We start from the raw sequence: 27,565 nt of genomic DNA, 5'->3' as shown, positions 1-27,565 counted from the left end.
TTTAAATCAAAAAGTCACGATAGGTGCATTTTATGCCCCCAACTCTCAGCAGATAACTTTTCTCCAGAATTTCCTCTCAAGGCTAAATTCTTTTGCAGAAGGCAGCATTATCCTTGGGGGAGATTTAAACATGGTCTTGGAACCCTCTATTGATTCTTCCTCCCAGAGATCTCCTCTCTCCAGCAAAATCCTACGTAAATGTAAAACGCTACTGCATGATATGCAGTTGGTGGATGTTTGGAGACTCCATAACCCTTCACAGAAAGATTTTACATTTTTCTCCTTTCCACACAACTCCTATACCAGGATAGACTATGTATTCATATCACATAACTTATTATCGGTCTCGGCCTCCCCTGGCATAGGCAATATAACCTTATCAGACCATGCTCCGGTTTGGGTTGAACTGAAATGGGGGGACAACAGATCTAGACCCCCCACCTGGCGTATTAATAACTCCCTGATACAGGATAAGCAAATCTTTCAAAAACTCAAAAGCGAGCTGGAGGAGTTCTTTCGGGTAAATGTGACTGAGGACATGTCCCCAATGACTGTTTGGGAAACGCATAAATGTTACGCACGAGGCATATTGATACGTGAAGGTGCCAGGCGTAAAAGGGAAAGGGAAAAAGATATACAAGATTCCTTGTTACTTATTAAGGACTTGGAATCTAAACATAAAGGAGACATGGCCTCACACACATTGTCCGCTTTATCAGAGGCTAGAGAACGCCTTAAATCTTTGCTGTTTCATAAGGCTAAATTTGCTGCAGAGAGATGCAGACGCACATTTTATGAATGGGGTAATAAATGTGGTTCTTTGCTGGCAAGGGCTCTGAGATCTCAGCAGTCCAATGGTTACATCTCCTGTGTTAAGGATAAATCCTCTACTTTACATTATGATTATAAAGACATCTCAAGGATATTCAAAGAATACTATTCCGGTCTCTATAATTTGCCCTCCTCATCTCTTAGTCTCTCTACAGACAGTAAGCGAGACAAGATTAAATCTTACTTGAGGGATTCTCAAATGCCTCGGCTGTCACAAATTGATATTAAAACACTGGAGGAGCCTTTTACGGAAGATGAATTGGGGATAGCTCTATCTCAGATGCCTGCTGGCAGGGCACCGGGCCCAGATGGGTATTCCTCAGAATACTACAAAAAATTCAGACACCTGCTTTCCTCTCACCTCCTGAGTGCTTTTAACACAATCTCGGATCTCCCACTCAACCAAAATTGGTTCTCCCCCCAAATGCTAGAATCCCACATTACTGTCATACACAAGGAAGGCAAAGATCCGACACAGTGCCAAAGCTACCGGCCAATTTCTCTTCTAAATGTGGATCTAAAGCTATATTCCAAAATTCTAGCTAATAGGTTAGCTCCCCTACTACCTAAGCTCATCCATCTAGACCAAGTGGGCTTTGTCCCGGGTCGAGAGGCCAGGGATAATACTATCCGTACCCTCAATGTTATGCACTGGGTGAGGTCTCGGTCCACCCCTACTCTTCTTCTCTCTACCGATGCTGAAAAAGCATTTGATAGGGTGGACTGGGACTTCATTGAAGGTACTCTTCGACATATTGGTCTAGGTGGCATAATGCGGAAAAGGATCCTCGCCCTATATTCCTGTCCTAATGCAAAAGTGAAAGCCAATGGAATCCTATCAGAATCATTTAATATTTTAAATGGCACACGTCAGGGCTGTCCATTGTCCCCTCTGATATTTGCAATATCCCTTGAACCATTTCTATGCACAATCCGCAATAATATAGATATTAAAGGGGTCGAACTCCCGAGATCTCATCATAAGGTTGCTGCTTACGCAGATGATATGCTATTTTATCTAACCAACCCCCACATATCTCTCCCCAACCTTTTGCTGGAATTTCGGAAATATGGATCCCTTTCAAATATGTCAATTAATTATGATAAAAGTGAAGCGATGGGAGTCCTCCTTCCTAGCTCTGTTAAAGCTACCATCCAAGATAACTTCCCATTCCAGTGGCCCTCTCAATATTTGAAATACCTGGGGGTCCACATAACCCCCGATCCAAAAGATCTGGTCGCTAATAATTTCCTCCCAGCTCTGGAACAAATTAAACGGGACCTTCAGAATTGGAATAAACCTCAGTTCTCCTGGTTTGGAAGATCCAATATTGTAAAGATGACAATTATGCCAAGGTTGCTCTATCTGTTTCAAACTCTCCCCATCCCTATACCATCCTCATTTTTTAAAGAAATCACTCAGACTTTCTCGAGATTTATCTGGAATGGCCGTAAATCCAGATTAAAATACCAGATTCAAACAGCCCCCAAGGAATTGGGAGGAATGGCCGTCCCGAATCCCAAACTCTACTATATAGCAGCAATCTTAATTCGCATTATTGACTGGCACCGACATGGAGACCATAAGAGGTGGGTTGGGCTGGAGGGAGAGCTTACAAAAGAAAACCTAGCTGACATACCATGGGCCTCTAGGAATAGGAAAATTACAGACCCCGCTGCTTCGTTAATTACACATACTATCAACACCTTCACCAAATATAGACATTTCTCTCAGGTTTCGCCTTGGCCCTCTCCTCTTCTCTCCATCTTGGGCAACCCCTCCTTCCCACCAGGCCTCCCTTCCGGGAGCTACTCATCCTGGAGGGGAGAACTGACTCTACGTGCTCATCATCTGCTTGCTAATGGAGACTGGGCACCCCTTCAGACACTGGAACAAACCTTGGGCACACAGAATTTAGACCACTGGAGCTGGGTACAATTTAGACATTTCATCCTATCCCAAGGTTCCAAATCTAGCTTTACAAGACCCCTTACCATTTTTGAGCGAACATGCTTTAATGAGGGCCAGATAAAAGGAATGATTTCATTAACGTATTCTTTATTAAACGACCCTCACGCCCCTTCGGCCACATTCCGGAATAATTGGGAACAAGATCTGGGGACCACATTTACTGACAAACAATGGGACAAAATTTTGGTATTTGCTCATAAATCATCTATCTCCTCCAGGTCTCAAGAATCTGGATACAAAATCCTAACCAGGTGGTATCTAACCCCAACCCGACTGCACTCCATGTTCCCTAACTCTTCCAATCTCTGCTGGAGATGTGGGCAGGAAATAGGGACTCTACTCCACATATTCTGGCACTGCTCTAAGCTCGCTCAATTCTGGTCTGAGGTTAGAAGTATCATGCATGAATTGACTGATTTCCTTCCCCCTGATAGCCCGGCTTTCTTTCTGCTCCATCATAACACGTGGTCAATCAGAAGATATAAGAAAACCCTAACAAGACATTTGGTTAATGCGGCTAGAGCATTAGTTGCTAGGCACTGGAAATCAGTGCAACCACCTACAATTAGAGAATGGTTCGGTTTGATGGGGCAGACACAACAAATGGAAGATTTAACTGCAACAATACACGATAGGCATGAGCAATATTGGAAAACCTGGTTTGGCTGGTTTGAATTTAAAGAAACGCAACGATATCGCTCACTTATGAGTGGCTAATCGGATTGGGATCGGTCTTGGTGGGATAGAGCTGGAGGTTTCCCCTAGTCTTTGTCTTTTCCCCTGGTGCTGGGAGACTGCTTGTTTGTGTGGGGGCACCTCCCTTGGCCTGTCCTGGGTCCTCGTCATGTCCGACCGCAACCTTAGTCTTTTTCCTATTTTTTTTTTTTTTTTTTTTTTTTTTTTTTCCTTTCTCATGCCTGTCTTTGTCATATAATCATAGGTTGTGGAGGGAGGGGGTCTGTCTATGTAGCAGAGGTCTGCAAAACATCAGCAAATTTGGTCTTCCTGGTGTATGATCCCTCTGGGCCCAGGAAAACCGGTCCTCTAGAATCTTTCAACAGACTTGCTGCATTAGACTGATGGCTAGTCTCTTATAAACTGTAATTATCAATTAGGCAGCTCCCTCCTTCTATTTCAAACATGTATGTATGTTTTTTTTTTTCTAGCCTACAGAGCTACCCCAGATGATGGACTTACATGTACGCTTATATTAAGTAGCCATTGGACTCTCCACAGATATTCATATTCTTGTGTCCTTCTGGGTGTAATGATACGATATACATGACACTTATGTCCTTTGTACATGTAACTTTTCTATGTTATTATTATATTTTCTTTTCTTTGAAAAATAAAAAGAATCTATAAAAAAAAACAAAAACAAAAAAAAAAAAACAGGTTGGGTAAAAGATGATATTACCTATCTATTCTAATTAACATAACTAATGTAACTTAATAACAGTATGTTTGTTTAGGCTGAAGTTCCCCTTTAAAAGGAAATGAAGCTCCCATATCCCCTCTTCAGTTGTCCTTTTTAAGATGCTTTTCTGTCTGTAACACTCTGACTTTCTCAAAAAGGACATCTGAGGTGAAAATTAACTGAGATAAACAGTTGTATCTATCCTCCTTCTTATTCTAAAAATGACTTTTTTATCTCACAGTTTTATTTTATATTTAAATCTACTTTTTAAGTTTTTACTGTTTCATGGCCTCTTCTCAATGGCACATTCATTGAAGTAAGCCGGAGATAAAATCTATGAACTATTACCCCTTTTTATCTCTTTCCTACTCACAGAAGTCATTTTACTGCCAGGAAAGTGTTATATGGCTGCAATTCCTTATCAGTGAGGGTTACATTCTAGTCCGAGCCAGACAGAAACTGTCACTTGCATACCTGATTATTAACTCTTTCAGGCAGAGAAAGAAAAAAAGGAACCCAGCATAGTTATTTGTGTGCATGGCACTGTACATACACGAAGTGTCTATTTCATTATGTCACTTGTAACCTCGGTTGTCCTTTAACCAATGGCAATAAGTGGAAGAGGTCATAATGCCTGTTTTGCCGCCGCCGCCGTTTAAGTAAGGTGTATTAAAGTATTTTGTAGTAGCTGGTTCAGCGCTACAAACAGTAAATTGGCAATCTGTGTAAGGTCAGAAGTGGTAGCTACCTTGTTCCTGAACCAAAAGTCAATCAAAAGAATTGATAGGACAGGGCAGAAAATCTAAGTCAGGTGGGGCCAGGGCAGTAGTCAGTTCGATTCAGGCTTCTTTTCAGTCATGAGTCTGAACTGCGCATTTATCGAGTACCGCCCACAATGCGATTTGGGTGCAGCCAATTTGCAGCGCTAGTAACACCACGCATGTTAAGTGCTGGCACGCGGGGGTTATACAGGGTGGTAGAGGACCACTGCATGTCTAGTCTGACTTCATGGGGAGACGTCTGTCTAGCACTACTGAGTGCTTACAAGCGCCCGGTCCGTGCAAGTGAACTGCTGACAGGTGGTGAAATTACCACCTGTCAGTTGTCTCTGTGAGGCCTTGGTCACATTATAGGCATTTTTGTAAAATTTTAAGCGCAAGCGATTTTCACAATTGACCTGAAAGTGCTTGTGCAATGATTCTCTATGAGAGAGTTCATATCAGAGCGGTTCGTTTGCGATCCGCTTTGAAAAGCGGTGCTTGGGCCATTTTTGAGGCGATTTGCCTCAATGGAAGGTATAGGAAAAAACGCAAAACTATCACAAAATCTCTTTGGCAAGCGATTGCAGTAACGGTTTTTAAAAATAATACATTGTATGTATTCCAGATTTACAAAGACTCCCACAAAAACGAGCGAAACGCTTTAAAGGAGCGCGGAAAAAAAAGCCCACCGCGGACGGAAACGCAATCTGAACGCAATGTGAGCAAGGCCTCAAGGGTTCAGTTTGATAAATTTTCAGTAGAGTACCTGCTGGACAGTAAATTGCATATGGAGAGATTTCCATTACAGCAGTTTGTTCAGGATTTAGTTTGATCCCTTCTGTTCAATATTGAAGATTTTAATGCTAATTCAGTATAGAATATAGATTTAGGATAAAGAGACGTTCTTTAGGAATCAGTAAATGTCTGTTTTGATGATGTAAAAAATGCTGCTAGCTATAATGGGTTTACACATGTTCAATTGAGCTTTTCCAGTGCCGCTACCTGCTGATCATTTGGAAGCCTACCACAAAATTGCTAATAGCAGTTATTGGTAATATTATATCTGTAGAAACAGGTGCTTGTTCTGGTTTTAATGATCCATACAGTGATGATGCTAGTCATGTGACGGATATAATGCTGTGGTCAGCGTTTGAGGTGAAGTTCTGTTATACACTTAGGCTGTGAGTATGTGGAAGTCAGTGCATCACAGAACTTTGTCTCGAGGGCTCTGATGCTACAGGAAGAAGAGGCATTGCTCACTGTTGGAAGCCATCGTAAATGTGTGATAATCTCCATTGTTGTTCATCTTGCTGGGTAGAAATACCACTATAACTGGGCTATTCCGCTGCAACCTTCTGTTCATGTGCCTACATACCGAATAATCATTGAAGGACTTGGGCTCATTTATACTGTTGTATGCCTGTGACTTTTTTTTTTTTTGTTTGTTTTTTTTTGTTTTTAAAAAAACCCAAAAACTTTACTAGTGAAAATTTGTTTAAAAAACCGCATTGAGGAATGTAGGATGTTTCAAGTCATGTTTATTTTTTTTTCTTACTGGTTTTCTTGTGGCGGCTGCTTTTACCTGTCTGATTGCGCTGTATGGGAGATCCTGTCTCTGAAGGTGGCCATTCATTGCTTTATTTCCCCGTGTGATCAACCAATCAGTTCGATCATTTTATTTGATCAAGGGAGAAATTATGTTCCATTCTGCTCAATGAAAATTTGCTGATATCTAGCCAAATTGACCGGTTTACTGGATTGGACAGAATGAAAGATATAGATTGTAAAGGAATTTGCTACTGTTCCCATGAGTTGATCAACACAGAATCAATTTTTGGATCCAGAGCATGGAGGCAAAACATCGTTCAGATCATTTAGTGAAATAGAATCGAGAAGGATTTCACTTGTATTGTGTGGGCCACTAGGGCTAGGCAATCAACTTTTGATCAAACCACACTATAGTCCATATCAAAGTCCATCGCTCGATGGAAGATTAAGTAATATTTGGCTACCTTAGAGATAACCACAATTATCTGTTTACATTCAAAGAAAACTAAAAAGAAAACATTCTAAACTGGACCTCCTACTCAAGATATCAGTAATGGAGGGGCAGTAGGCCACAGTGGCCAGATCTGTGTCTAAACAATAGTGATGTAGCTAAAAAGTATGGAGTATGGCAGCTTCTGGTAGCTGGATGTGGGACTTTTGCTAGTCAGCAAGAGACTTCCAACATCAGTCACAATCTACCACTGCCCTGCCCACCGCCATCATACTGTTCCACGGAGACTGGTCCACCACCTAGTTTCTATGAGTAGACTGGAGATGCCATCGATATTGTCTGCAACTGCCAGTGTGACTTGGAGGAACAAAAGGACCTATGTGTCAGATCTCTTTATTTGGCCATTTAGGGTTAGAGGCTTAATTTATTTTTGAAAGATAATTGTGTATGTGTGTTTACTACCAGTAAAATGTTTTTTTTCCTTCTTGCTTGCTGTAGCAGATTGCATTCATAGGGTCATGTAAACTGTGCCTGAGACAATACTTACACCAAAACATACAAGCATGTGACGCAGTGTATATGTGGCATGTCTGCATAATGGAGGAAGCTCCAAATGCGGTCAAGATCTATTCTTAAAGTAGAGCAGAACTCTTGCACAGCACACAATGAAAAGTCTGCTTATTAGTAAACCCTGAAGATTAACTCGTTCTGTGCTCTTAAAAAATGTGAAAGGAGTTAAAACATGATTTTTATTTATTTAATTTTTTTTTAGGATTTCCATAAATTGTTATAAAAATATGTATATTTTTTTTCCTTCTTTCTATTGTGGCTTATCTTTTAGACCAGAGAGGAGGTTCTGAGTTTAGTTCTACTTGAAGGAGCTAGTGATGCATTGTATGGTGTACTTTAGGGCCGGTTCACACAGACGGCAGGCGGCTTCAAGCGGTAGGAAGCCAAGTCGTCCTGTAATGTCTCGTTTGGGAGGCCGGCGGTACAGCGATCATCGGCTTCCTGTCGTGATCGGCGTTTTTCATCCCCACAAGAGGACATGAAGCCGCGGCGGCTAGGCGACCCTGGACTCCGCATGCGGCTTCTAGGGCTGGCTGAAACGACGTGGTAAACGGGATCGGAATGTCGAGTTTGCGCAATTGACTGTAATCGCCGGCAACCTCGCAATGCTAAACTCTCCCATTCGCTTGAATGTGAGCGTTTAGCCGACAAGTCCCGAATGCTTGGCGGTAAACGCCGCCAAGCGTCCATGTGAACCAGCCCTTAGTGGGTTGTATTTAAAAAAAAAAAAAAAAAAAAAAAAAAAAAAAAAAATTTAACCAGTTCACCCCCAAGGGTTTTTACCCTAACGGACCAAAGCAATTTTCACCTTTCAGCGCTCCTCCCTTTCATTCACCAATAACTTTTTCACTACGTATCACAGCAAATTGATCAATACCTTGTTTTTATTGCCGCTAAATAGGCTTTTTGGAGGCGATATTTATTTTCAGTAATACCTTTTTCTTTTTATACATTTAAAGGGAAAAACAAGGAAAAAAATACACGATTTCTCCATTTTCATCCCCTATAGTTTTAAAATAAACACTGCTAATGTGCATAAAACACACACATTTTATCTGCCTATTTGTCCTGGTTATCACAATATATAAATTATGTCCCTAGTGCAAAGTATGGTGACAATATAATATTTGGAAATAAAGGTGTATTTTTCCTATGTTGTGTTTTTTGTTTTCTCATGGCATACTACCAATGAATTCAAGCCCTTATTTGCAAATATAACAGTAGTTCACCCTCATAGCATATATATTTTAAAAGCTGAGTCCCTAAGGTAACTATTTATGCATTCGGTTTTCAATTCTGTCACTTTTGGTGTTTTTTACAAGTGTTTTATTTTGGTACAGAGTATATGGAAATAACAGTTTTATTGCTTCTCATTCAGTTTGCCAAAAAACAAAAATCAAATGACATATGCATAATCTCTCAAACACCCCAAATTATCTTCTCTTGCTTGTCACGGTTAAAATGATACCCTATACACATCATCAGATAGTGTTTTGGCCACATAATACACTGTTAATCATGAGCAGCGCCAATGTATTTTTCAAGGCCATTTTTTGCACCAGAAACAATACAGTCATACTTTCCTAGCAAAACCCCTGGTGTCTCAGAACATTTGATATAGGTCATAAATGATACCATTCTGAAAACTAGAGAACCAGACCTACCCAAATATACATATTTTGTAACATTTGCACTTGTACGGTTTTGCTGAAATTGCACCGCAACTTAGAAAATTGTATTTTTTGACAGTTTTTTTTTTACTTTGGCACACAACAACAATTCAAATGACATATGCATAATCTCTCAAACACCCCAAATTCTCTTCTCTTGCTTGTCACGGTTAAAATGATACCCTACACACATCAGATAGTGTTTTGGCCACATAATACACTGTTAATCATGAGCAGCGCCAATGTACTTTTTAAGGCCCTTTTTTACCAAATGCAACAATGTAATTCTTTCTTCTCAAAGCCCCAGGAGTGTAAGACCATTCAATAAAAGACACAAATGTTACCATTCTGAAAACTAGAGACTCAGGCCTACTCAGTTGCAAATAGAATAATTTAAAGGGATACTGTAGGGGGGTCGGGGGAAAATGAGCTGAACTTACCCGGGGCTTCTAATGGTCCCCCGCAGACATCCTGTGTTGGTGCAGCCACTCCTCAATGCTCCGGCCCCGCCTCCGGTTCACTTCTGGAATTTCTGACTTTAAAGTCACAAAACCACTGCGTCTGCGTTGCCGTGTCCTCGCTCCCGCTGATGTCACCAGGAGTGTACTGCGCAGACACAGACCATACTGGGCCTGCGCTGTGCGCTCTTGATGACATCAGCGGGATCGAGGACATGGCAACGCAGGCGCAGTGGTTTTCTGACTTTAAAGTCAGAAATTCCAGAAGTGAACCGGAGGCGGGGCCGGAGCATCGGTGAGCGGCTGCGCGGGCACAGGATGTCTGCGGGGGACCATTAGAAGCCCCGGGTAAGTTCAGCTCATTTTCCCCCGACCCCCCCCCCCCCCCCCCTTACAGTATCCCTTTAAGTGAGGCCTAAATCACTATCCATAACATGAATGATAGATACATTGGAACTCACCATTGCAGGTCTAGCAGGATGGAGAAAGGCCAGAGGTCATACGCCAAGGCAAGCCAGTGGTCAGAAGATGGGGGGTAGTCTGCGGAGTAAAGTCTTGTGGCGAACACTCTCGCCTTGCAGCAGCAAGTCCAAATGGGAAAAAACTATTTGCAGGTTGTAGGAGTCTTGGGTTTCCTCTAAGCTTCTGGGTTTCCTCCCACACACCCAAAAAAGGTGGTAATGTTAACTAGTGGTAATTGTGAGCTCCTTTGAGGGACAGTAAGTGGCAAATAAAAGTAGAGAGGAAAAAGTCCAGTGAAAATTTAGGGTAATGAAGAAGGGGAAAAAAAAAAAAAAAAGTCTAATAGCTGCTGAGGGTATGGTATGCCTCAAAGCAGCCGGCAACGCAGAGTCCCGGCTGTGAGGGGCACTTTGGGCAGTGGTATCTGCTGTCTTTCCGCCTCTTGTGCTTGGTGCACACCCGGCATCGCTTCTGTGGCTTCGCCTTAATTGGGTTCGGGGGGATCAGGGCAGGAAAATGTTTTCCCCTTAGGCGAACTGCTCCATCCAGTTGCATTGGATTGAATTCCTCCATAAGGTTGATGCTTTCATTGATCAGCGATCTCAAAGCTTGTCGCATAAACGGGAGGTAGCTGTCACCGTGGCATTTCTTTTTATAAAGCACAAATGCGTTGTGCATGGCCATCTGCAGGAGGTAAAAAAAAACTTTTTTGTACCAGGCCCTTTTTTTTTTTTTTTTTTTTTTTTTTTTTAAAGTAGTAGGAGAGCATTTGGTCCGCAAGATCCACCGCACCCATATTTTTTGTGTAGTCGACCAATGCCATTGGCTTCTCGATCCGCTCTCTGGAGGTTGTGACAGGAACCACTTCTTCATTGTGAATGGAAGTCAGGACCATTACGTCTCTCTTGTCCCTGAATTTTATAGCCAGGAGCTCACCACTTCTGAGACTGTGCGTTTCCCCTTTTGATAATTCTTTATTAACCACCTGTGGTGGGAGGCCTTTGCGGTTTGGCCTCACTGTCCCACAGGCACTGTCCCACAGGCACCAGTCTCTGCAGAATATAAAAATTTGAAAAGGGGAATGCTGGTGTAGAAGTTATCCACGTACAAATGATAGCCTTGGTGGAGGAGTGGGTTGGCTAGTTCCACCACAATTTTCCCACTGGTTGGCATGTATGGTGGGCACCCAGCTGGTTGCAAATGGCTATCTTTGCCCTCATACAGGAAAAAAGAATAGGTGTAGCCAGTGCTGCTCTCACATAGTTTATAAAATTTTATCCCATACTTGGCAGCCTTACTTGGAATATATTGTTTTATCCCTAATCTGCCATGGAAGGGTAGGAGGGATTCATCCACTGCAACCTCTCTCTCTGGGGTGTACACCTCGCTAAATTTTGTACTGAGGTGGGTGAGGATGGGCCTCAGCTTAAAAAGCTTGTCATGGCCATGATCACCTTTGGGGACATTGTCCGAATTGTCGGCAAAGTGCAGGCACTTCATAAGAGCCTCATAGCGCTGCCTGCTCATGGAAGCTGGAAACAGGGGTGTTGCATGCATAAAGTCCTTAGACCAGTACAGTCTTATTTCTGGCTGTTGGAGTATGCCCATGTGTAGTGTTAGGGCCAGAAACACCTTTAGCTCAGGTATGGTGGTGGGCTCCCATTTCTCAGCCAAATAGCAGATGGGCTTCTGGGCAATATACTGCTGCGCAAACAAATTAGTTTGCTCCACAATGTGCTGCAGCAAATCGTCACCCACAAAGAGCTGGAAGAATTCAGCAGGCCCGAAGTTGTCAGTGGGCACTAATATTTCGCTTGCCCCTGTAAAAGGCGGGATGTTGGGTGCTACAAGGTTAGCGGGTGACCAGGTGCCCCGAATTATGTCCTCAGGTACCGGTGGGCGTACCTGCCTTTGCCTGGCTCCCCTTCGGCCTCTGCTGCTAGCTGCAGCAGTGCTACCCACTGAGCCCCCTGCGGTGGCATCTGAAGGGCCCTGGACAGTGGTTCCCCTCTGGCCTGTGCTGCTAGCTGCAGCTGTGCTACCCACCGAGCCCCCTGCGGTGGATTCTGAAGGGCCCTCACCAGTGGACTCATCATCCCTCCTGAAGCGGCGAGATGGCTGCCCAACGCTCTCTGAACTGTCAGAATCTGACTCAGAGCTGCTGCTCGTTGGGTGCCATTCGCTCCCTGAATCGTCCCCACTGCTGCTGCTCTGCTGGAGGAAGGCGGCTGCCTCCTCAACAGAATACAGTCTCCTCGCCATGGTAAGCAAAGGGGATAGATAGATAGATGGATGGATGGGATAGACAGACAGACAGATCGATCGATCAACCGAGCAATTGATCAATAACAAAGATTTTTTTTTTTTTTTTTTTTTATGAAGATGAAAAAAAGGATATAGATAGATAGAAAGAAAGTATAGATAGATCAGAGAAAGGGTAAAAGAGGGGTGAAGAAGTACAGAAAAGTACTAAAATAAAACAGAAAATCAGTAAATGGCAAAGGAGGGGGAGGATAAGGGGTTAATAAAGTATGGGGATAACATTTTATTTAAAAATATAAAAATCCTACCACAATCACAGTCTTTCTCCCTCACAGCTCCTGTCACCTCTGAATGCTGATTGACAGCAGTCTGAGGTGACAGATGAGCTGGGAGGGAGAAAGCAACTTTGTTTACAGACACTACAGGACAGATCATTGTTACTGGCTTGTAACAACAATGATCTGCCTTGTTACTGGCACTTGATTGGCCCAGGGACCATGTGATTCCCTGGTCCAATCACCAAGCCGCGGGACCCGACGTGCGCGCGCAGCGGGAGCGCGCCCGCTCGCACACAGCAGCAGAGTTACAATGTAACTTATTAAAACGTCCTGTTGCCATTAATAGCGGCGAACATGACGTTTTAATGCGTTACATTGTCCCTAAATGGTTAAAAGGTTGTGATTACCACTGCTGGTGGAAACTGGTCTGCCGGACTGTGTAACCTTGATATTACAATGTTTCCAAGTAGAAGACTTCAGAGGATGTGTTATGGAAACAAAGCTCCGAAGAGGAGACCTTTAAAATGTACAAGATATGAAACTCGTAGCGGTGTGTGTGGAGTGTCGCATGTAATTACTGTAAATTCTCTAAAAGCAAGCAGAAAGGTGTTTGGGGAGGGGGTGGGGAGTGAATATTTCATGATGGTCATTGTTTCCTATCTTTCCTGACAGGACCCCTCATTGTACACAGTGAAAGCTGTCCTCATTTTAGACAATGATGGAGAGAGGCTCTTTGCTAAGGTAAGTTTTAATAATGTGATAATTACATGATATGCAACAGGTCAGGTCTTGGAAATAATATAGTTTTAAATTATGATTTAAACAACAAAAAATGTAGGGTAAACCAAGTACCCAGTATAGTGTAGCATGTAAATTACCTAAGGGTAATTTTAGACGTACAAAAGGTGTAGTACTACTACTGCAATTCTGGGTCACGTCATAGGCAACCACTGTATAAGCAGGTGGAGAGAACAAACATGACTCCACTTGGGAAAAATTTTGCTCTCAGTAGTGAACTGCAAGGAAGGGGTGAGAACCCTCAACCAAGGGTGGACAATATATACTGGAGCTACCGATTTAAGTGTAAAGTGGAGCCAAAAAGTATAAAATGCAGTAAAACAAAAAGTATTATCTGTACATCCTCAAGTGCCAGGATAATCTCTATTCCCACTTCCTTTGTCAGTGGCATGTTTTTTTCTTCACAATAATTGCACACCTGCAGTGACAGAAACACAACATGCAACAGTTAACACATGTTCAAATGAATAATGCATCGATGAGTTTTCTCTCCAGATCATTCCACCAGATCTAACTGAAGTGAACTGCCTGGATTCTATAAACAACTGTAATTTTTCCTCTGCAACCAAAATTCAGCCTTTTTTTTAACTTTGGTTGCAGAGAAACAGTGGTCAACATTCACAAATGCATCGTGTGCTGCATATAGACCAGGGGTCTCAAACTCGCGGGCCATTTGCGGCCCTCGATACAATATTTTGTGGCCCTCGCCGGCAAAAGCTTCCTTATAGTTCGCTTCAGTGCTCCCAAGTAATCCGCCGCATCCCCACCGCTAGACGAGGGCTGCAGAGCCCCCAAATCGCCCGGGGGGCAATCCGCCGGCATTTCCTGGAAGGGGCAGAGCTTCAGCTTTGCCCCTCCTGACGTCAATCGCCGCCTCTCCCCGCCCCTTCTCTGTGAAGGAAGAGTGAGAGAGGCGGCGATGCACCGCGATTGTGAAATTCCTTATGCGGCCCAGCCTCATCCTGACTTTGCCTCCTGCGGCCCCCCAGGTAAATTGAGTTTGAGACCCCTGATATAGACATTGTGCAGTCGATAGGAGCCACCTTCTATACTGGTTGAAGAATTCAAATCTACAGTGGTTTGCAAAAGTATTCTGCCACCTTGAAGTTTTCCACATTTTGTCAGATTACTGCCACAAACGTGAATCAATTTTGTTGGAATTCCACGTGAAAGACCAATACAAAGTGGTGTACACGCGAGAAGTGGAATGAAAATCCTACATGATTCCAAACATTTTTTTACAAATAACTGCAAAGTGGGGTGTACGTAATTATTCAGCCCCCTTTGGTCTGAGTGCAATCAGTTGACCATAGACATTGCCTGATGAGTGCTAAAGCCTAAATACAGTGCACCTGTGTGTAATCTAATGTCAGTACAAATACAGCTGCTCTGTGACGACCTTAGAGGTTGTCTAAGAGAATATTGGGAGCAACAACACCATGACGTCCAAAGAACACACCAGACAGGTCAGGGATACAGTTATTGAGAAATTTAAAGCAGGCTTAGGATATAAAAAGATTTCCAAAGCCTGGAACATACCACGGAGCACTGTTCAAGCGATCATTCAGAAATGGAAGGAGTATGGCACAACTGTAAACCTACCAAGACAAGGCCGTCGACCTAAACTGATAGGCCCAACAAGGAGAGCGCTGATCAGAAATGCAGTCAAGAGGCCCATGTTGACTCTGGACGAGCTGCAGAGATCTACAGCTCAGGTGGGGAAATCTGTCCATAGGACAAGTATTAGTCGTGCACTGCACAAAGTTTGCCTTTATGGAAGAGTGGCAAGAAGAAAGCAATTGTTAACAGAAAAGCATAAGAAGTTCAGTTTGCAGTTTGCCACAAGCCATGTGGGGGACACAGCAAACATGTGGAAGAAGGTGCTCTGGTCAGATGAGACCAAAATGGAACTTTTTGGCCAAAATGCAAAACGCTATGTGTGGCAGAAAACGAACACTGCACAACACTCTGAAAACACCATCCCCACTGTCAAATATGGTGGTGGCAGTATCATGCTCTGGGAGTGCTTCTCTTCAGCAGGGTCAGGGAAGCTGGTCAGAGTTGATGGGAAGATGGCTGGAGCCAAATACAGGGCAACCTTTAAAGAAAAGCTCTTGGAGTCTGCAAAAGACTTAAAACTGGGGCGGAGGTTCCACTTCCAGCAGGACAACGACCCTAAACATAAAGCCAGGGCAACAATGGAATGGTTTAAAACAAAACATATCCGTGTGTCAGAATGGCCCAGTCAAAGTCCAGATCTAAATCCAATCGAGAATCTGTGGCAAGATCTGAAAACTGCTGTTCACAAACGCTGTCCATCTAATCTGAGCTGGAGCTGTTTTGCAAAGAAGAATGGGCAAGGATTTCAGTCTCTAGATGTGCAAAGCTGATAGAGACATACTCTAAACGACTGGCAGCTGTAATTGCAGCAAAAGGTGGTTCTACAAAGTATTGACTCAGGGGGCTATATAATTACGCACACCCTACTTTGCAGTTTTATTTTTGTTGTTTTTTTTTTCAAATGTTTGGAATCGTATGATTTTCGTTCCACTTCTCACGTGTACACCACTTTGTATTGGTCTTTCACGTGGAATTCCAATAAAATTGATTCATGTTTGTGGCAGTAATGTGACAAAATGTGGAAAAATTCAAGGGGGCTGAATACTTTTGCAAACCACTGTACCCTAAAGTTGTAAGAAAGTCATTTTGAAAATGTAGGTTAATTGGATTTCTTTCCAAATTGGCGTCAAACTACACAGGAGGAAACCAGACTGGTAGAACTATGGAAGACTCATCAGATGTGGGTGAACTACTCTTTGGCCTTGCTCCCATTGCGTTCTGTTCGCGTGTCCGTCCGGGTTGGGTCATTTTTGGCGCATATTTTTTTTTCGATTCCCGGGCGCTTGGTTGGGTGATTCGTTTTTGTGCTTACCTGTTTTCTAAGCGTTTTTCCCAGAGCGGTTTTGTAATTCACTCCCTGACGCAAGTCAGGAAGTGAACTCTTTGGCCCGGAAAAGAATAAAGACAATGGGCTTGATTCACAAAGCGGTGCTAACTGTTTTGCACGGGCGTGCTAAACAGTTAGCACGGGAACTGCCGTTTGCGGACTTTTGCGCGCGCAATTTGCTGCGATTCGCGCACGCAAAAGTCTAAGAAAGGCACTTCACATGCTAACTGTTTAGCACACCCGTGCTAAACAGTTAGCACCGCTTTGTGAATGAAGCCCAATGTATTCTAACGAGAGCACAATCGCCTTAATGCGCGTTTTTGTACGTGTTCGCCGATTTTTCCTATATCTTCTATCAAGGCGGAATCGCCCCAAAAATGGTACACAGTAGGCCTGAACGATTTTAGGAAAAGATTGAATTGCATGATTTCTGTCAGAAATTGCGATTTCGATTCACGATTTTCTTCAAAATCAAGCTTAAGCATGTGCCTCTTCGTCTGTGCAAGGGAGGCAGGGCAGAGCTGTGATAAATCCTAAGCCCAAACAAATAGACAGGGGGTCAAAATTAAAAAATTAGACCAAGTCGAGGGGGTGGGGAGTTATCATGCCACTGTCCCTTGATTCTCCATGCAGTACGTATTACTATGCCGTACGTAATTTTCTTCTAAAACTGTTCTAACCAGCAGAAGAACAGTTCTGCATGATAGTAAGAAACTTTTCAAAGCCTATGTAATAGTGGCCGTTTAGGGTGGATTTCTAGAGCTACACTACAGTTAAGAAAAGTACAAATCCATTCATTAACTGCTGCAGATAAGAAGTGCTCATTAGCAGTTCTACAGATAGTGTAGGCTAGATGTGATTTGTGGAGGGCTCCTCCCCCTCACTCAGAGCTTGCTGACAGCAGGTGTGTTGGTTACCTCAGCAACAGCAATTCCCCTCACACACTGCACTGCCTGACAGACCTTCCATAACTCCTATTCCTTACAGTTTAGGAAGGAATCTGCACTAGCTAGTGATTTTCTGAGACAGTTCTGGATGTCTGAGACAGTTCTGCACGGATTTCTAAAAACCTAATATTTTGTCTCAGACACTCTTGATAAATCTGACACTCACTCAATCTCCCCCATGCTGTGCAGATCCATCCACATGCTCCCTTCTCCTGTACTTCCTCAATGGCAGCTTCTGGAAGGAGTACATTTGAAATCGGCGCCGGTGGACTTGGGCGCAGGATACAGCGCTATAAGGCTGATCCTGCTTCTGCACAAGTCCGGGCCGTTTTAATTACTATTCCCCCTCCAGGCCGCCATGGATAGTGGGGGAATGAAATAATTCGGCTTCCAGCGATTGCTGGAGGCCGAATTATTCTGTTTTTAAGGAACTTCGGCTCAGTCTTCTGACGGAGCCGACGTTACTCACTGAGCGCCGCTATAGACTGATTCCCATTACAGTCTATGGCTGCGCCCAAATCTAGCAGCGCTGAAAAGCACTGCTCCGTCTGGAAGGGGGGAGGGAATTCCTTCTCTGCTCCCTGCTTGCATGGGAACTGTTGAAAAAGGGGGGAGGAAAAGACAGCCAGACATTAGCTAAATACCTGTTAGCGGAGGAAAGTGTTTGCCACCAGAGCGAGACCCTGAGCCGCTCTCGCTGCAGGTCTGATGACATAGGAGGGGGAGGAGGAGGAGGAACTAGGCAGAAGGAAAGATACGGTAAGCTGCCACGGGGATTGAGAGCCGCTGCTATTTTACACACAGAGCTGCGCACAGTGGGAGGGCACAGGTCGTTGCTTCCGTGATCGATATTTCGATATTAAAACGATAAATCGTTCAGGCCTAGTACACAGACCGCTTTCCTATCAGCACAGCGCACGACCCACACTGATATGAACCTTCTTATAGACATTCATTGTCCACGTGGTCGGGGGGGGCGTTTTTAAAAACTGCAGGTGGGCAAAAAAAAGCCAAAAACGCCTGCAGTGTGCACAAGCCCTCAGAGACGATTAGTGACTCGTTAAATGTATGTTGCAAATGTGCTGCAGAATGTGTCTACTCTATAACAATGCATAACCATAACAATAACTTGTTCTGCACCGACAGTACTATGATGATACATATCCCACTGTGAAGGAACAGAAGGCCTTTGAGAAAAATATCTTCAATAAAACACACAGGACAGATAGTAAGTATAGTCGTCTTTTTTATTTTGCCATTTAAAAAAAAAAATACTTTAAGAAAATGTGTCATGTTTTGCGACAACACTTACATTTCTGGTTGCGCGCAAGTGGAAAAGGAGCCTTAGTACTTAGGGGTGCTAGTACTTAGATTATTCTCGAAGGTACCAGTACTTTTAATTAGATAAATATGACATATCCCATTAAATCTTTGTTTAAATCTCCACCTGCTGATTTAAATGACAAGCTATGTAAAGCCATGTACATTCTCTAAATTATTGAAATTATCAGTTTTGGTGACTGTGGGGGAGGAGCTCTACTTCAAGGGTTAATATGGCAAAACAATAGCTCTAGTCTGTCATTGGTTGGTGTGAATGGGGGGAGGAGGGGACAGCGCTAGAGCTAGATTTTCACTCCAGATGATCACCAGTGATGTTTTTATGAGCCATACGGTAATTCTTGTTTTACTGTAATGAAATAAACATAAGATGACTGTGTATAGAACAACTGAAACTAGTTACTGGTCACCTAGTCAAGGAAATTATTTTATGATGCTGAGGTCTTGTTTACTTCATCTCTAAATTGAGATTTTTACATTGGTTTGGTCATATCCTGGATAGTGGGCTCCACCTCTGACCTAACAGACCAAAGCCCATATGCAATTCCTTTTTCACCTGAGTTTTCTCCTAGGTGAAAGTTTTGACTCATAAACAATATAATGCCTTTTAAACCACCAGCAAGCAAACAAATAGTCAAAATCATTTTATTTCAATCGTTTTTATTGGATTTTATAAGATAAAACATTAACATAAGTCTGCACAGACTATATAGACATTGGCATTTGGTTAGGCTGTAGGAAAGTTTACAGTCATGTACAGGCTTTAACATCAATAACAGTCATAACAGGAGTAATAGGGATAAACATAATCAAGTATCAGTGGTATTGCCGACTGGCATATATAAAGCAACCAAAGGGTTGTGGTAGTTTAGGGCATTGCCTTCGTTGTATTATGTAAAGATTAGTCATGGTGGCTATAATTGCGACAAAATGTCTGTCAAAATCATTTTAACAGTACTTTTTTACCTACTTTTTGGTACTTTTTTTCCATTGCAAAGTACTGAAAAGTTACTTTAAATTGAAGATAAAAAATTATCACCTAGGAGAAAACTCAGATGAAAAAGTGAATTGCATCCATTGCCCCAGGGCCAGATAATTTCCTGCACTTTTCAACTGAAAAAGTACCAAAAAGTTAATGAAAAAGTACTATCAACTTTTTTTTTTTTTGAGTATTTTCTTGCTTTCTGCTGGCTTAAAAGGCATTTTATTGACAAGTTTAAAAATATCACTTGCATATTGGCCCAGCATTTGAATCCTGGCTGAAGTGCTAATCAGTAAGTAAATGCTATACAAATGTTAGCATTAATAATCTATGTATATAATTAAGTGCCTCAACCTTCAAGCAAGACGAAGTGGTGCCCTGCCCCCAGGGCCGGGCCAAGCAAGAAGGGGCCGGTCCAAGCAAGAAGAAGTAGCGCTCTGCCCCCAGGGCCGGTCCTACACTTGTCGCCAAGCTGGAGGGGGTAGTGGGAAAAAAGGGGGTATTGGACAGAGCTGGGGGGAGGGGGGTCAGACCCTCCTCCCTCACCTGGGTCCCCCATCTGCGCACCCCCTCTAGCTTAAGTTATATAATACATACACTCTGAGTTCTGGTTCACCGTGAGCTTGCTGGTTAGTCTGTACCTCTAGGTGTTACCAGTCCTACTCCATAGAGCCAAATTTATCCATGTCATGCATTGATGAGGATTAAACAATCTGAAACAGTCTATATGCATGTTGGATTATTATGGTTCTGTACAAAGTAACAAGCTGACACATCATTGCATTCCAGTGGTTCTGGAGGTGTGTTTAGCTTCTAAGGGCAACAATGGTTAATTTGCATATATTCAGCAGTGATGCACTGGGAGACATCTCAAGCTCACTCCAACCTGAATTATCGCAAATTTTTTCTGTTTTAAGAAAGCAAACTTTTGTTTTCCTTAGCTTAAGTTCAACAGCAGCCGCTGCTATTAGTAAGAGGCAGTGGGCGGGGATGACTCGCCTCTTCCGCATTCCAACATGCATTCCACTGTCGTCACTTCCTGCAATGCCGTCCACTTACAATACAGTGGGCGGCATTGCAGGAAGTGACGACAGTGGAATGCACGCTGGAACGCGGAAGAGGTGAGTCATCCCCGCCCGCTGCCTCTTACTAATAGCGGCGGCCAGGCATGCTCTCCAAATTCGAATTCGGGTGAAACCCGGATAGTTGCTATCCGGATTTCACCCTGTTAATTACATCACCTGTGCGGGCTGGGTGGGGGGGGTCAATCTTACCTAGCTGACGTCTTCTTCGTCCGTCCCTCGGCGCCTCCCACGATGCGGTTCAATCCGGCGTCACGTGACTATACACTTCATCCTTCAACCCGGAAGGAGGAAGTGTTTGTAGTCACGTGACGCCGGATTGGACCGCATTGTGGGAGGCGCCGAGGGACGGACGAAGAAGACGTCAGCTAGGTAAGATTGACCCCCCCCCCCCCCCCCCCCCCCCGCCCAGCCCGCACAGGTGATGTAATTAACAGGGTGAAATCCGAATAGCAACTATCCGGGTTTCACCCGAATTCGAATTTGCAGAGCATGCCTGGTGGCTGCTGCTGAACTTAAGCTAGAGGGGGAGCACAGCTGGGGTTCCCAGGTGAGAGAGGGGGGTCTGACCTCCCCCCCCCCCCCCCCCCCCCTCCCCGCCGCTGTGCCCAATACCCCCTTCCTGCCCGCTACCCCCCTCCAGCTCGGCGGCAAGTGTAGGACCGGCATTCATAATTGAGTCAGCTAGTAATAATAATAGCAGCAAAGCAAGCAACAGCTCACCGAGAATGTGACTCTCGTTGACTTGCATTTAGTGGCAGATGTAATTCTTGTCCTGCACAAGCCTGTACCCAGAACAACCTGTAGAGAGGAAAGTGATCTAAGCAGAGATAATGGGACACGGTAGTGAAATTGGATGAGATTGTGGTATGTCCTAAGACTTTATAAATTGTGTTCTTCTCTGTGTACCGTAGGGGTTTACGATGGGGTTTTCGGCTGCATAATCAAGGTGATGAAGCAACACCCAATGTCATAAGCAATAGTCCAAAGGTTGGTTAGCACACAGTTTTTGCAGTTTGATCATCTATTTCTCAGTGCATATGTCAACGTATTGACAACTGTTTTGGGTCACACAGGGTCCCCTTCATCAGGAAGTGCAAATGTATAAAACCATTTTGGACCCGAAACAATTTTCAATTTTGGTGTTGACATATGCACTGAGAAATAGTTGAACAAACTGCAAAAACGGTTTGCCAACCAACCTTTGGACTATTGCATCTCTAAGGCCTGGAACCCACTAGCAGTACATTTCCAAGCCTGTTCTAAGCGCTTGTGATTTGAAAAGCTCTTGCTAATGTAATGTTATGTGTGTGATCCCACTTGAATTATGTTTTGTTTTGTTGTTTTAAGTCACCCCTAGCATTAGTAAGAACTTTTCAAATCACAAACACTTACAAAAAGCACTGTTAGTGGGTCCCAAGCCTAACCGTATGTTTGTACTTCTGCTCAGTGTTGCTCTACAGTTTCTAGATATAGGCTTACATCCTCTTTATGTTCACATTGCTGCACGTAAATGCTGAAGTCTAATGTTGTGATGTTCTTCTGTGTAGGTGAAATTGCTCTCCTCGAGGGACTGACTGTGGTGTATAAAAGCAGCATTGATCTGTACTTTTATGTCATCGGGAGCTCCCATGAGAATGAGGTAACTTTTTACAGCATAGATCCTCACTTCTTAAGGCCCATACCCACAATGCAAATTTTGGGAAATTCGTTAAACGATGTCTCAGAGCGTTCGCTACTCACAACGATCGTTTGTTTTTGAATGACCACCATGTAGGATTAAATCTAGGAGTATCGGACCAATTCTCATTTGACCTTCACAAGTTTTACACAATCGCTCATTGATGACGCCAGTGAGTCTTGCAGATTTGACCAGATGTATCAGGGGAACAATAGTTTGCCGGCGGAGATCCCCAATCCATTTGTTTGTGGGTGCTTGGCTTTAAAAGACGACTGAAGTGAGAGGGATACTGAGGCTGCCATTTATTTCCTTTTAAACAATACTAGTTGCCTGGCAGCTCTGCTGATCTATTTAGCTGCAGTAGTGGCTGAATCACACCAGAAACAAGCATGCAACACATCTTGTCAGATCTGACAATGTCAGAAACACCTGATCTGCTGCATGCTTGTTAAGGGGCTATGACTAAAAGTATTAGAGGCAGAGGATCAGCAGGATAGCCAGGCAACTAGTATTGCTTAAAATGAAATAAATATGGCCGCCTCCATATACCTCACTCTTCAGTTGTCCTTTAACCTCCTTGGCGGTATGAAAAATACCGCCAGGAGGGAGCGCAGCAGTTTTTTTAATTTTTTTTTTTTTTTTTTTTTTTATCATGTAGCGAGCCGAGGGCTCGCTACATGATAGCCGCTGCTGAGCGGCATCCCCCCCGCCCGCTTCGATCGCCTTCGGCGATCTCCGATCAGGAAATCCCGTTCATAGAACGGGATTTCCTGGAGGGCTTCCCCCGTCGCCATGGCGACGGGGCGGGATGACGTCACCGACGTCACTGACGTCGGGACGTCATTGGGAGTCCCGGGCCACCCCTCGGCGCTGCCTGGCACTGATTGGCCAGGCAGCGCTGGGGTCTGGGGGGGGGGGGGGGGGCCGCGCGCCGCAGCAGATAGCGGCGATCGGGCGGGGGCCAGCGGCGATCAGAGTGCTGGCGCAGCTAGCAAAGTGCTAGCTGCGTCCAGCAAAAAAAAAAATTATGAAAATCGGCCCAGCAGGGCCTGAGCGGCACCCTCCGGCGGCTTACCCCCGTGTCCCACACGGGGTTACCGCCAAGGAGGTTAAGCAACATACGGGTATCAAATGATTGTTGCATTACCTTTCCCTCACTACTCTTTCTACTTCAACTCCCCCCCCCCCCCCCTCCCCCCCCCCCCCCAAACTTTAGCAGAACAACATGGTAATGTCATGAGTGAAATATACCATGCAACAAGGAATTTTCCAAGCCATCCCCTCTATAGTGGCATAGCCCTGTTCCTCTCTGAACAAATGCAACTTTGAAGAGCTCAATTTTAATGTGATAAATTGTATGCACTGTTACTGGATATACCCACAAACAATATGAATTAACCTTCCTGGCGGTAAAAGCCGCGCAGGTGGTTTTCTCAGGCCCTGCTCGGCCGATTTACTAATTTTTGTTTTGCTGGACGCAGCTAGCACTCTGCTAGCTGCGCCAGCACACCGATCGCCGCCGCCCCGCGCCCGATCGCCGCTATCCGTCGCGGCACGCGCCCCGCTGCCCCCGACCCCCGTGCGCTGCCTGGCCAATCAGTGCCAGGCAGCGCCGAGGGGTGGATCGGGACTCCCAATGACGCCGGTGACGTCATCCCGCCATGGCGACGGGGGAAGCCCTCCAGGAAATCCCGTTCTTTGAATGGGATTTCCTGATCGGAGATCGCCGAAGGCAATCGAAGCGGGCGGGGGGATGCCGCTGAGCAGCGGCTATCATGTAGCGAGCCCTAGGCTCGCTACATGATATAAAAAGAAAAAACTGCTGCGCTGCCTCCTGGCGGAATTTTTCATACCGCCAGGAGGGTTAAAGAGAATCTGTAATAAAAAAATAAAAAAAAGTGCCCCTGGAAGGTACTTACCTCAGGACCGGTAAGCCTCTGCATTTTATTCAGGCTCTCCCCTTCATCCTTCGCAGCACAGATCCAGCGCTGGGACCCCCGGACAGCAGCAGATGGCAATATTTACCTTTTGGGATCCAGCACAGGCACAGTACTAGCTTACCCCTGAGGCTTCGGCAGAAATGGCTGACCTGATTGGGTCTGCCCTACTGTGTTTCTGCCAGAGCCCGAGAGCATAGATGGTACTGCGCCTGTCCTGGATCCCTTAGGTAAATATTGCAGCGTACACGCATCTGTCAGGGGATTTTTGGGTGGAGCAAGCGCTGAACCGGGCTACATAGGAGGATAGGGGAAGCCTCATTAGGATCCAGAGGCTTCCCCCTCCGAAGAGAAGTACCCCCAGGGTTGTCAATAATTCTGGCTTGCTTGAAACTGGGCCAGTCAGGATCGTCTGGAATGGCATATGATTGGCCTGATTCCAAGTTGCATTAAAGGAGAACTGTAGTGAGAGGTATATGGAGGCTGCCATATTTATTTCCTTTTAAGCAATACCAGTTGCCCGGCAGCCCTGCTGAGCTATTTGCCTGCAGTAGTGTGAATCACACCAGAAACAGGCATGCAGCTAATCTTGTCAGATCTGTCAAAAATGTCAGAAACACCTGATATGCTGCTTGTTCAGGGTGTAGGGCTAAAAGTATTAGAGGCGGGATCTGCAGGTTAGCCAGGTAACTGGTATTGTTCAAAAGGAAATCATTATGGCAGCCTCCATATACCTCTCACTACAGTTGTTCTTTAAAGAAAACTTGACATGAGGAAACTCTCTTCAGATTTGATACATACGTATGTAGAGGGAAGTCTGTGGACACCATAGAGCCTCTCTGGTCCTTGGTCTGCCTCGTCGTTCCTGCACCATCCCTGGTTAAAGAGACTCTGTAACAAAAATGTCATGCTTTGTTCTACCATCCTACAAGTTCCTAAACCTATTCTAATGTGCTCTGGCTTACTGCAGCACTTTCTACTATCGCTGTCTCTGTAATAAATCAGCTTATCTTTCCCCTGTCGGACTTGTCGTCCTGTGTCTGGAAGGCTACCAACTCTTCCGTGCTGATCTGCTATGCATGCTCCCCTCCAGGCCCCTCTATGCACACTCCAGTGTGTGTGTGTTATTTACATAAGTCAGCAGCGTATCTGCTTATCAGTGAAAGAGAGCTGGATAAAAATCCTCCTCGGTTAGGCTGTGAATGGAGCTGGCTGACACATACTGAGCAATTACAGAGAGGGGCACAGGCAGAGCTGTCTGCAGGAAGCCTGTCACTTCAGTGCATAAGAGCTGAAGGGGACAGAAGGTAAACACACAAATGGTCTCTTGAGATTCAAAAGGAAAGCTGTATACAGCCTGCTTGTGTATGGATGTATTTTCTATGTGTGGACATACTGTACATCAACCTACTTCCTGTTTTGATGGCCATTTTGTTTATAAACAAACTTTTAAAACTCTTTTTGACTACTTTTAATGTGGCGGGGAGAGGCAAAATTGTGACAGAGGGTAATAGGAGATGTCCCCTAACACACTGGTATGTTTACTTTTGTGTGATTTTAACAATACAGATTCTCTTTAAAGTTATTCGACCTGCTAGGCCAAGTAGCTCTCCAGTAGTCCCCGGACAGCCTTCTGAAGTACTCACACCCCAGAGTAGGTCTAAAGATGAGTGCATGTGTACTGAGCAAGTTTAGGCTCACACGTGCAGTATGGATGTGCTCCTCGTCAGAAATTCTCAGATGTGAGCATTTCTGAAGCTTGGCAAGGAGTACTAAAAACCTGGCAGGACAAATAACTTTACCCAGGCACAGGAACAACGGCACTGGCTAAGGATCGGTAAGGCTCTGCGGTATCCAGAGCCTTCCCTCTACTTGGGTAGCAAACCTGAAGTTCCACCCCCCTCCCTCGGATCCCGTGATGGCGCAGCCTCTCCAATCAGCTCCAGGCTTCGCCATGGGGAGGATTGGGATTGCACATGACATCAGATGTCATGTTCGATTTGTCGCCATAGCGATGACTGAAGCTCATTGCGGAGGCGGAGGCTCTTGTGGGATTGAGGCTAGGTAACATATAGCGGCGGCAGTCGGGGGGATCAGAAGTGTGCGGGGGGACTTGGGGGACAATGGTAGCTAGCCTAGTGCTAGCTACAAAGGCTGACACAACTTTAATAAAAAATCCCTCCCGCGGACGCAGCCTCAAACTGCGTACCGCCAGGAGGGTTAAGCATCTCTACTTAAAGGACAGCCGAGGTGATGTGACCTAAAGAGATAGACTTGTATGTATAGTGCCAAGCACACAAATAACTAGGCTGTTGTTTGCCCTTTTTTTTTTTTTCTTTTTTCTTTCTCTGCCTGAATGAGTTAAATTTCAGGTATGCAAGTGACAGTTTCTATCTGGGTTGGACTATAGCATAACCCTCACTCATAAGTAAATACAGCCAAAAACACTTTCCTGTCAGTAAATGGCTTCCTGGAGCAAGAAAGCGATAAAAACGGTCAATAATTCATAGATTTGAGCTCTAGCATACTTCAACGAAGGTGTCATTGAGCAGAGACAGAAACAGTGAGGGCTTGTTCACACTTGGGCCCAGTGCACACCAAAACAGCTAGCAGATCCTCAAAACAGCTTCTGTAACAAAAACGCCTGGAAAACCACTTTGATCTAGCATTTCTCAGAGCGGTTTTCCACTTTCCTATACTTTACATTGAGGCAGAAACGCTTCTGCAAACCGCAAAAGTGCTGCAGGACCCACGTTTGCTGTTTGCTAAAAACCGCAAGCCGCTGGTGTGCACCAGCCCATTGAAATACATTAGCCAAGCGTTTTCCAAGGCGGAAGCGGTTTGCGGATCGCTTAAAAAAACGGTCTGTGTGCACCAGGCCTAAGGGCGTTTTTTGCCCTTTTTTCATGCGCAGACGGTTCGCCCTAAAAACGCTTGTGCAATGATTCCTTATGAGAGAGTTCACAGCTGAGCAGTTTGTTTCCCATCCACTCAGTAAAGCGGTGCCTGTACCATTTTTGGGGCGATCTTGCCTCAATGGAAGGTATAGGAAAAATGCAAACGCTCACAAAATCGCTTTGTGCAGCAGTTGTGTGAGCGTTTTTAAGAATAAATACATTGTATGTATTTTCCTGAACAGAGTTTTTCCAAAATTGGTGAAAAAGTACTATTAA

At 44.5% G+C, this 27,565-nt stretch overlaps 1 protein-coding gene across 1 annotated transcript in view; it reads left to right on the top strand.

The window, feature by feature from the left end:
* COPZ1 (COPI coat complex subunit zeta 1) overlaps nt 1-27,565 on the top strand; it is a 64,126-nt gene that overhangs the window by 19,483 nt on the left and 17,078 nt on the right. The window contains exons 2-4 of the mRNA XM_068267166.1: nt 13,353-13,421; nt 18,519-18,600; nt 22,325-22,416. Of these exons, the coding sequence (XP_068123267.1) occupies nt 13,353-13,421; nt 18,519-18,600; nt 22,325-22,416 (243 nt within the window). The remainder of the gene's footprint in view (nt 1-13,352; nt 13,422-18,518; nt 18,601-22,324; nt 22,417-27,565) is intronic.

Source organism: Hyperolius riggenbachi, chromosome 2 (assembly GCF_040937935.1).
Source record: "Hyperolius riggenbachi isolate aHypRig1 chromosome 2, aHypRig1.pri, whole genome shotgun sequence".
In the NCBI taxonomy this organism is placed as follows: domain Eukaryota; kingdom Metazoa; phylum Chordata; class Amphibia; order Anura; family Hyperoliidae; genus Hyperolius; species Hyperolius riggenbachi.
Note: the sequence above shows the minus strand (reverse complement) of the source record. Positions and strands in the feature narration are given on the sequence as shown.